General features: G+C 56.3%; 1 protein-coding gene across 6 annotated transcripts in view; it reads left to right on the plus strand.

Annotated features, from left to right (window-relative positions):
* Positions 1 to 10,500, plus strand: part of LOC105463969 (solute carrier family 25 member 25) — a 45,305-nt gene extending 34,805 nt beyond the window's left edge. For 3 of the 6 annotated variants that reach the window (XM_011711482.2, XM_011711483.3, XM_011711486.2), the window contains exons 2-11: positions 2,002 to 2,128; positions 2,214 to 2,301; positions 3,306 to 3,341; positions 3,589 to 3,700; positions 4,948 to 5,106; positions 6,939 to 7,091; positions 7,391 to 7,498; positions 7,594 to 7,761; positions 8,285 to 8,435; positions 8,516 to 10,500. In XM_011711482.2, the coding sequence (XP_011709784.1) occupies positions 2,002 to 2,128; positions 2,214 to 2,301; positions 3,306 to 3,341; positions 3,589 to 3,700; positions 4,948 to 5,106; positions 6,939 to 7,091; positions 7,391 to 7,498; positions 7,594 to 7,761; positions 8,285 to 8,435; positions 8,516 to 8,700 (1,287 nt within the window). In that variant the 3' untranslated portion in view covers positions 8,701 to 10,500. The remainder of the gene's footprint in view (positions 1 to 2,001; positions 2,129 to 2,213; positions 2,302 to 3,305; positions 3,342 to 3,588; positions 3,701 to 4,947; positions 5,107 to 6,938; positions 7,092 to 7,390; positions 7,499 to 7,593; positions 7,762 to 8,284; positions 8,436 to 8,515) is intronic. The other 3 variants (XM_011711484.2, XM_011711485.3, XM_011711487.3) reach the window with 1 other exon arrangement.
* Positions 10,501 to 10,748: the final 248 nt, after the last annotated feature.

The following is a 10,748-nucleotide window of genomic DNA, read 5'->3' on the forward strand; positions in this document are numbered from 1 at the left end:
TGAGGGAGCCTCCCACCTTCTCGACCCTTAGACATCCCTGTGGAGCAGGGCCTGTGTCCGCCCTGAAGGTGGGGAAGCCGAACTGCAGAGTCTGGAGGCCCCTTGCCTCCTCGGCTTCTCTGTTAATCAGTTTCCCTGCTACCCCCAGTGCCCACTGTGCACCGAGGGGGATTTGCAGATCCAAGGAAGGAGACAGAAGGAAACTCAGGCCCCGTGAGGCAGAAGCAAGCACTTTGAGAATGCGTTGAAGCCAGCTGCAGTGAGCACACCCTCTGCTCTGGGTGTCTGTGCGACAGCACCCACCCCAGGGAGGCATGTGGCTCACCCTGGCAGCAGTGCAGGTGGCTGGGTCCCAGAGGGCTCCATGCCTGATGTTCACCTGCTGCCTAAATGGCTTGTCCACTCTATTTCCATTCCTGTTAGAGATCTGGAGCAGTCACTGTATAGGTGATTTATGTCACTCTTGGCTGAGAGCACAGATGTCCACAGGAAGTTAAATGTAACCTCAGATAGAAGATAAAATATGTACCAGCATCTGTCCCACATTCCAGCCACACCCCTCGCATTAGCCTTTTGAGCACGCCAGGTCATGGGGTATCTGTCATGGGGTATCTGTTCAGGCCTCCCTGCCCCTGGCACCCTTGGCAGCTGAGGAATCACAAGGCACCATCAGTAATGTGTCTAAGAGAGAGGTGCGGTGGTGATCCTTTGAGGATGTGAGCTAGCCAGTGGGCCATCCAGTTCCAGACTCCAGCTGGCTGTCCGTTGATTTCTCCCAGTGAGAAAGCCGGGGGACACAGGAAGACTGTACCATCTTCCTTGGGAGAGTCTCGGTTCCAGTTTTGGGTTCTGGATTCAGGGCGTTGCTGAGTTGGGGTGACTCACTTTCATCCCCCATGTTCTGGAGGTTAGCCTTGAGGGTGGTGGCAGGATCTGCAGGGAGGCGGCTTGGGAGGACCACAGCCCGACTTGCATCCCGCCCACCACTTCCCTAGCTGTCTGGCCTTGTGTAAATGTTTAGCCTCTCGGAACTCCTGTTTCCTTCTCTGTAAAATGGGGGAAATAACATTTCCTACCTCCTAGAGCTGTTTGCGAGGGGTTAGTGGGTTGCTAAAAGTAAAGCATTTAGCACGCCCTGTGGCCCGCGCTAGGTGCTGGGGAAATGTGCGCTCTCATGGCACAGTCCCAGTTGCTGGGCATCCACAACCATTAACAACTGCTGAACAAAGCCCACCTCCTGGGAGGTAGGGGTGGAGGGATTACTTTTGGAACCTCATTGCCAAGGAACAGTCTCTCAAAGCCTTCTTGGGACACTAAAGTGCTTTTCAGTGACAGACTGACAGAGCCAGGGCGGCTCTATCACCTGGCTTCCCTGAGAGCAGGGACTGGCAGTACCATCATACACATGCCCTTGGCTCCTTATACTTCCCCGGCCTCGGGTGCTGTGGCAGAGTCTGGCTCTGCCCCCGATTTTCACCCTGCCCACCAAATTCTTCTTGGACCAATGCCAGTTTTAGGAGGGAAACAGCGAGCTGCAGAATTCCTGTCGGAAAAAACTCCATGGCCATCCCCACGTCTCACCAGGGAGCATGTGTGGTTGAAGCCTGGGTCCAGGGACCCAGGGACGGCACTGCAGCAGAGCCACACTGCTCACCCTGGCTGTGCGGCACGCGGGTCTTCAGACTGACAAAGTGCCCAGCTGTCCCTGTTGGCCTCTGTCCAGAGGGCTCTTCCTGGGCTGCTCGTTTCCTCTCTGCTTGGGAGGGAGACAAGATTGGCGCTTGCCTGGGTTCTGGCCAGCACTTGGGGCTCTAGGTGGTGGCTCTGGCATGTGAGTCAATTGCCATAGTGGCTCTGGGAGTGGAGCAGAAGCATCTTGGGTCCTTGGGGCCAGCTCTGCTCACGGATTAGTGCAGTCATTGCCTGGGGACGGGGCCCCACAAGGGACAAGGAAAGGCTGGTCCAGGAGCCAAAAGACAAAACCTTACTTTTCTTTTCTAGAAAATTGTACAAGCTGGAGATAAGGACCTTGATGGGCAGCTAGACTTTGAAGAATTTGTCCATTATCTCCAAGATCATGAGAAGAAACTGAGGCTGGTGTTTAAGAGTTTGGACAAAAAGAATGATGGTAAGTGTTGCCTTCAGAGCTGCAGCCGGTCCAGCCTTGGGCCTCCCTGTGCGCCTGGCTCCGCTCATGGCCTCTTTTCTTGTAGGACGCATCGACGCACAGGAGATCATGCAGTCCCTGCGGGACTTGGGAGTCAAGATATCTGAACAGCAGGCAGAAAAAATTCTCAAGAGGTGAGTGCTCAGCCAGCCTCTGTGTTTGGTTTAAGTGTGATGAAAGGAAGGCTCTGAGACTAACCCTGCGATGCCATTCCCTATGCTGACCCTGTTTCTCTGAACTTGGCCTTCTCGTGGTTTGAAAGGATGAATAAGTAGGCCGGGCACAGTGGCTCACGCCTGTAATCCCAGCACTTTGGGAGGCCGAGGCGGGCAGATCACGAGGTCAGGAGATCGAGATCATCCTGGCTAACACGGTGAAACCCCGTCTCTACTAAAAATACAAAAAAATTAGCAGGGCGTGGAGGCGGGCACCTGTAGTCCCAGCTACTCAGGAGGCTGAGGCAGGAGAATGGCGTGAACCCGGGAGGCGGAGCTTGCAGTGAGCCGAGATGGCGCCACTGCACTCCAGCCTGGGTGACTGATCGAGACTCTGTCTCAAAAAAAAAGAAAAAGAAAAGAAAGGATGAATAAGTAACCCCTGCGGGAGGCCAGCCCCTCCCCCAGCGTTGCAGGCCAGCTTTCATTTGAAGAATCACAGATCACCTGGAATGCTGCCCATCGGCCAGCATTTCCCATGAAGGGAAAACTAATTTGGAGGTGGTTCAAGTAGGTAAAAGGCCAGCAAAGAGCACCTGTGTGTGGTGGGGGCAGGGCAGGGGGCTCCCACTGCAGCCTCCATCCCAGGTGAATTTCTTCCCCATGCTAGTAACTTGCACTTAACAATTTAGTCAGAGGCGCTGCCCCACAAGATAGCTCCCTGGTGAGGGGTGGCTGCCAGGAAATCTCACGGAACAGCCCTGGGAGTTGCCGTCTGTCCTGGCTGGACCTTCCCAAAACCCTGTGGACCGAACGCTGGCTGGTCCTCGGGGAAAGCAGCCCCGGGCTCAGCTGCTGTGGGGCTCGTCTCGTGCCGTGCTGTGCCCACGTCTCTGGGTGTGTGCTTGCTTCACTAACATGGCTCCGAGCACTTATGCGTGTTGTTTCTCCTCTCTCCTCCGCATCCTTTGTCTGTCTGTCAGAATACGAACGGGCCATTTCTGGGGCCCTGTCACCTAGTAAGTATCCGTGTCGCTCGTGACTGCCTCCCTTGACTTCCATGCCTGATCAGAACGGGGTTCTTGTGGGCCATTATATTGCCATTGTTGTGCTGAGTGGGGTGTGCAACCCCCTGCTCTTTCACCTGGGGGCAGAGGCGCCTCGTGTGGTTTCTGGGCATCCGAGGTGCCTGCCCTCGGCTCGCTGGGAGGTGGGGGGACGCAGCTGGCGGATGGGCAGGTGGGCAGCCTCGCCTCTGTCTCGCAGCATGGATAAAAACGGCACGATGACTATTGACTGGAACGAGTGGAGAGACTACCACCTCCTGCACCCCGTGGAAAACATCCCCGAGATCATCCTCTACTGGAAGCATTCCACGGTGAGCCCCACACACCCGGGGCCCTCACCTGCTCCCAGGGCCTGGCCCCGAGTCACCCAGTTGTCCCCATCCCAGAGTGCAGCTAGGGCTTTCCAGCCGCCGCCTCCTCCACAGGAGATTGTCCCCTCTTCTGCCAGGTGAGGAGCACCTCTGGCCTCCCCTCCTGGAGCGGATGGTCCAGGGGGACAGGACTGCACAGCAGGACTCAGAGAGGGAGAGTAGAGCTGTCCGCATGTTCCCCCTGTTCTGGCCACTGGCGGCCTGAACAGCCCCATTGTTCACACACACGGGGGTCGTCTTCCAGGAACACCCTCCGTCCCCACGTGCTCCTGCTCATGGGCCACTTCAGACACCCTTCCCATGATGCTGCTTGTTCTGCCAAAGCTGGTATGACCCTTCCCCCTGGTGGGAGGGGGCCGAGGCAGCAGCTACTCTACAGAGAGCACCTAGGCAGAGCTGTGAGGTGTCCCCACGGGCACACACTTGCTGCCCTTTCACCGCTGCCCCCTGTGGTTTCATGTTCGGAAATGTGAGTCTGTATTGGTCTCTGGCCCTGAGCCCCTCACACTTGGCATGTCCCTCTCTGAGTCCTGGTGTGCAGTCCTGTCCCCCTGGACAGTCCCCTCCAGGAGGAGAGGCCAGAGGGGCTCCTCACCTGCCTCTCACAGTGCCAGACCAGGGCTTGTTGGGTGAAATTAAGTGGACACCTCCAGGGGTGGGAGCAGCTGGCCCAGAGCTCTGGCCTTTAGCCCTGGGATCAGAGCAGAGGTGGCTCTAATCAGCCCTAATGCCACCCGGAGAGAGGTTACGCAGGGAGCGAGCCCTCGTGTTTGCTGAGGCCTTGCATAATGTTCTGCCAGCGTGATCTGGTTACACATGAGGTTTCAGACGGCTCTTACCCCAGCTTGATCCCTTCAGTGCAGCCAGCCTGGCGATCTCACACAGGCCTGTGAGCTGTTCTTAAGGAGCTCCCTGGAAGCTTTGCAAAGGGCCGGTGAATGGTTTTGTACCTGGCACCTTCCGGCTGTGTTCCGCTGAGGTTCTCTCCAGGCCCCCAGCTGGGGTGAGAACTCTGCTACCTTCAGAGTGAAGGGGAAGGCCCCAGTCCACTTCCCACCCAGGATCGTTGGCCTTCTCCCTGTCCTATGGTCCCTGGCCTGGAGCCATGCTGGAGGGTAGAAGGCGACAGGTGCCAGCAGCCTTGCCCCGAGGGTCCTGAGTCAGGCTTATGCCATCTTTCCTCACAGATCTTTGATGTGGGTGAGAATCTGACGGTCCCCGATGAGTTCACAGTGGAGGAGAGGCAGACGGGGATGTGGTGGAGACACCTGGTGGCAGGAGGTGGGGCAGGGGCCGTATCCAGAACCTGCACGGCCCCCCTGGACAGGCTCAAGGTGCTCATGCAGGTATGTAGGGAAAAGGCCCCAGAGCCCTGGAGGGGCCAGTTTCCACTTGGGGGATGCTGCTTGGCTAGTTTTCCCTTTCTCTGGCTGGTGCCTGCTTTGGGCCCAGACTTTTCTAACCCCAATAAATTAGACTGGAATTATTGCTCAGACAGGGGGTACCAAAATGTCACTCTAGGTGACATTTTGTGCAGAGCGGATCTAATTTTATCTGAGGCATCACATTACAGGGGCATAATGTGGACAGGTGAAGCTACCGAGACTGGGGTGAGGCAGGAACCAATTTCTGTAAGCACGTCTTGTGTACGTTACCCCACAGTGGGGTCAGCAGAGCCTCACCTGACCCAGATGCCAGTGGGAAGCCACACCATTACCTTGGCCAGGTACGCAAATCCATGTCCACACAGCAGAGATAAGCTGGGCTGATGTCAAGGCAGAATTGTGAAACGCACACGACAACACTGGTGGACTTTGATGTCTGAATGGTGACTGACCACCACCTATCCCCTTGCTCGTACCTAGTACTTCTTGTGCCAGGAGCCCAGCTTGGACAAGCTGCCTCCTTTCCTTCCCCCGCCTGCCTTGCTGGGCCTCCCTGTGTCGCACGGAGACAAAGGAAGCAGGTGGTTCAGGGCAGAGTGCCTTGGGCTTGGACTCTGCCCAGGGCACCACCACAGCGGCCTCCCTTCCTCTTGTGGCCTTGAGCAAACCCCTTTCCCTCGCAGGACTTCCCCTCCTCTGTGAAAACAGGGGCTTGAACAACTGCCTCATCCTTTTGTTTTTTTAGCAGAATTGTCAGGGATGTTGTAGAGATTGAAAGCAGGCCTTGGGTGAAATCAAATGCCTGGGATGTGCCTTTAAACCAGCATGGGTGGGGCAGCAGGAGAGAGGTTGGCTGTGGTTTGATCATTGTTTTAATATGTTTTAAGGTTTTTTTATAATGAAAAATTCGATTTTAAAAAATTATTATTATTGTTATTTTTTTTTTTGAGACAGTCTTTCTCGGTTGCCCAGGCTAGAGTGCAGTGGTGTGATCTCGGCTCACTGCAGCCTCCCCCACTGGGTTCAAGCAATTCTACCACCTCAGCCTCCCTAGTATCTGGGATTACACCCACACGCTACCACCCCTGGCTAATTTTTGTATTTTTAGTAGAGATGAGATTTCTCCATGTTGGCCAGGCTGGTCTGGAACTCCTCACATCATGTGATCCGCCCACCTCAGCCTCCCAAAGTTCTGGGATTACAGGTGTAAGCCACCAAGCCCAACCTTTTTTTTTTTTTTTCCCCCTCTAAGATAGAGTCTCACTCTGTCACCCAGGCTGGAGTACAGGGACACGATCTCGGCTCACTGCAACCTCCACCTCCTGGGTTCAAGCAGTTCTCCGTGCCTTAGCCTCCCAAGTAGCTAGGATTACAGGTGCCTGCCACCACGCCTGGCTAACTTTTGTATTTTTAGTAGAGACGGGCTTTCACCATGTTGGCCAGACTGGTCTCGAACTCCTGACCTCAAATGATCCACCTGCTTCGGCCTCCCAAAGAGCTGGGATTACAGGCATGAGCCACCGCACCCGACCTTGATTTTTTTTTTTTAAGTCATCTTTATGGAGATGTTCAGGACAAGGCTGGCAACCAATAGATACCCAGTACAATGGAGCTGAACCTCACTGAGCCGTGTTGGGTTACTTTGGTCTTGTGATTCCAAGCTCATCTTCAAAACTCACAGAAGAAAGAGCCTTCGCTTTGGCCACAGCCAGTTGGCCAGCAGAGGCTCTTGGCCGGGTGAGGCAGCCTATGGCCCCCCCGGGTCCGTCTAACTGCTTGGTCCTCCCTCCCAGGTCCATGCCTCGCGCAGCAACAACATGGGCATCATTGGCGGCTTCACTCAGATGATTCGAGAAGGAGGGGCCAGGTCACTCTGGCGGGGCAATGGCATCAATGTCCTCAAAATTGCCCCCGAATCAGCCATCAAATTCATGGCCTATGAGCAGGTGAGGACCCAGCTCCTCAGGGAGGGTCACCAGCCAGTGGCTATTCACTGTCTGGACTTGCTGGCTTTCCCTGGACTGAGCTCCCTGATACTTGGAGCCAGCCATGGTACCCCAGGGACAGCAGGGCGAGGCGGGAGGCCCGGGCTCGCCACCAGTTCCTTACATTTCTGGGCAGCATAAAATGTGCCAGGGACTCCAGGGCTCAGCTGAGACTGCCTGGCTCCAGGAGGAAGGGAGGGGCAGCAGCAGGTGCCTCAACCTCTGGGTATATCGGGTGGTTTGTTTGCTCCTGGTTCTAGATCAAGCGCCTTGTTGGTAGTGACCAGGAGACTCTGAGGATTCACGAGAGGCTTGTGGCAGGGTCCTTGGCAGGGGCGATCGCCCAGAGCAGCATCTACCCAATGGAGGTGAGGGGCCACCTGGGTCCTGGGCCGGGCAGTGGGCACGGGACTGGGGAGAGGTGCAGGCTGTGCTCACGCTTCCCGCCGCTCCTGTTGTGCAGGTCCTGAAGACCCGGATGGCACTGCGGAAAACAGGCCAGTACTCAGGAATGCTGGACTGTGCCAGGAGGATCCTGGCCAGAGAGGGGGTGGCCGCCTTCTACAAAGGCTATGTCCCCAACATGCTGGGCATCATCCCCTATGCCGGCATCGACCTCGCAGTCTATGAGGTGAGGCCCAAGAGGGCTGAGGCCCCGGCCCAAGCCGGACAGGTTTAGAAACCCCCTCCCAGCACACCTCCGCCTGCTGTCTCTCTCCTTGACGGACGCATGCCTAGTGCAGGACACTGCATCAAAGACTGCGTCTCCTTCCGGCTCCTGTGTTTATTGCAAGCTTTCCTTCATCCTGCCTGCCTCTGGCAGCCCCTGTGAGCCCTGCATCCAGGCTCTGCGTCCCCAGGGGCTCAGCAGGCAGATCCCCAGAGCAGGGTGGCCCCTAGGGGCTTGCAGGCCCCAGCACACTCCAGACAGACCCCAGAAGTCAGCCCTTCTGTGTGGGGTAGGCGGTGTTCCCTCTACCTTGTCCTGGAATTCCCAGTGACAGCAGAAACAGGACAGCCAGGCTAGGAGTCCAGCCAGGCCCCGGGCCCGGCAGTTGGGTTCCAGTGGCCTGAGGACCCAGTAACAGCCCCCTGTTTCTTGCTGCCTCGCTAGCCCTTCCTGGGGCTTATCCCATGCTCCCTTCCCCTTCTAGACGCTCAAGAATGCCTGGCTGCAGCGCTATGCAGTGAACAGTGCGGACCCCGGTGTGTTTGTGCTCCTGGCCTGTGGCACCATGTCCAGTACCTGTGGCCAGCTGGCCAGCTACCCCCTGGCCCTAGTTAGGACCCGGATGCAGGCACAAGGTAAGGCTGGCCCTGGGCAGTCCCCTGGGAGTTCGGAGGGTGCGGAGAGAAGCATCTGACTGGTGGCCTCCCTCCTGCAGCCTCCATTGAGGGCGCTCCAGAGGTGACCATGAGCAGCCTCTTCAAACAGATCCTGCGGACCGAGGGGGCCTTCGGGCTGTACAGGGGGCTGGCCCCCAACTTCATGAAGGTCATCCCAGCCGTGAGCATCAGCTACGTGGTCTACGAGAACCTGAAGATCACCCTGGGCGTGCAGTCGCGGTGACGGGGGGAGGGCGGCCCCGCCGTGGACTCGCTGATCCTGGGCCGCAGCCCGGGGTGTGCAGCCATCTCATTCTGTGAATGTACCAACACTAAGCTGACTCGAGCCAAGCTGTGAAAACCCTAGATGCACCCCAGGGAGGGTGGGGAGAGCTGGCAGGCCCAGGGCTTGTCCTGCTGACCCCAGCAGACCCTCCTGTTGGTTCCAGGGAAGAGCACAGGCATTCCTTAGGGTCCAGGGTCAGCAGGCTCCAGGCTCACATGTGTAGGGACAGGACATTTTCTGCAGTGCCTGCCAATAGCGAGCTTGGAGGCCGGCTTCGTTCTTCCATTTCAGCTGCTGGCCACGGCCCCTGCCCTCTGGCCTGCCGTGCATCTCCCTGTGCCCTCTGCTTCCTGCCTCTCAGCTGATGTAATAAGGTGGGAGGAGGGCTGCAGCCCACATCCCACCCCCTCATCCAACCCCGTAGTCCATGGTGAAAGGTGAGGTCACGTGGCCTCCCAGGCCTGACTTCCCAACCTAAAGCATCGACGCCAACTTGGCTGTGCAAGGAAGAGGAAAGGGTCTGGCCTTGGCGCTTACTGGCATCTGAGCCCTGCTGATGGCTGGGACTCCTGGGCATGCATGGGAGTGCATGGGGCTCGGGCTGCCTGGCCTGGCTGCACAGAAGGCAAGTGCTGGGGCTTATGGTGCTCTGAGCCGGCCCAGGCCCCGTCAGGATGGGCACCACCTCAGAACCAAACTCACTGTCCCCACTGTGGCACGAGGGCAGTGGAGCGCCGTGTTTGAGGGCGAAGGGCAGAGCGTTGGCGTGTTCTGGCAAGGGAAGGAAAAGGTGTTGGAGGCCTTAATTATGCATTGTTGGGAAAAGGGTTTTGTCCAGAAAGACCAGCCAGACAAATGAGCGACTTCTGTGCTTCCAGAGGAAGGCGAGGGAGCAGGGAGCTTGGCTGACTGCTCAGAGTCTGTTCTGACGCCCTGGGGGTTCCTGTCCAACCCCAGCGGGGGCGCAGCGGGACCAGCCTCACATTCCACTCGTGTCACTGCTTGGAACCTATTTATTTTGTATTTATTTGAACAGAGTTATGTCCTAACTATTTTTATAGATTTGTTTAATTAATAGCTTGTCATTTTCAAGTTCATTTTTTATTCATATTTATGTTCATGGTTGACTGTACCTTTCCAAGCCCACCCAGTGGGGTGGGAAGAGAAGAAGAAGGGGGACCTTGGGCCGCCGCAATCACGTCTGTCCAGAGAAATTCCTTATGGGACTGAAGGCAGAAAAGCGGCCAGAAGGCAGTCCTGGGTCCTTTCCTTTGGCAGGTTGGGGAAGGGCTTTCCCTAAGCCTTAGGATTTCAGGGTTTGACTAGGGGCCTGGAGAGAGAGGGAGGAACCTCAATAACCTTGAAGGTGGAATCCAGTTATTTCCTGCACTGCGAGGGTTTCTTTATTTCACACTTTCTGAATGTCAAGGCAGTGAGGTGCCTCTCACTGTGAATCTGTGGTGGGCGGGGGCTGGAGGAGAGGGTGGGGGGCTGGCTTCCTCCCTCCCAGCCTTCTGCCGCCCTTGCTTAACAATGCTGGCCAACTGGCGACGTCACAGTTGCACTTCCATTCCACCAGAATGACCTGATGAGGAAATCTTCACTCTTCAATAGGATGCAAAGATCAATGCAAAAATTATTGTTATATATGAACATATATAGTTATAACTGGAATCGTCAAAAAGCAAATTAAGAAAGAAATGGAAGTTGGAAGTTGTCATTTAAAGCAGCCTTCTAATAAAGTTGTTTCAAAGCTGATCACAGAGCCAGTATTTTTCTGACACCCCGGACCCTGTGTGGTCCAGGGCTGTTGACATGTTAGAAAATGAGTGCAAAGTTTTCCCCTCTGGAGCCTGGGTGGCGCCCCCTTTCGGCTTCTTAGAGGCACTCCCTCTTTAGTGGGTGTTTGTTCGATTTGGGGTGCTCTGACAAAGTCACCAGTGCCCTGAGTTGCTGTAGGGTTGTTCCTCAGCCTGTCTCAGGCGGGGGGTGTCTGTCCCTCCGCC

Source organism: Macaca nemestrina, chromosome 14, assembly GCF_043159975.1.
Source record: "Macaca nemestrina isolate mMacNem1 chromosome 14, mMacNem.hap1, whole genome shotgun sequence".
NCBI classification, from domain to species: Eukaryota; Metazoa; Chordata; class Mammalia; order Primates; family Cercopithecidae; genus Macaca; species Macaca nemestrina.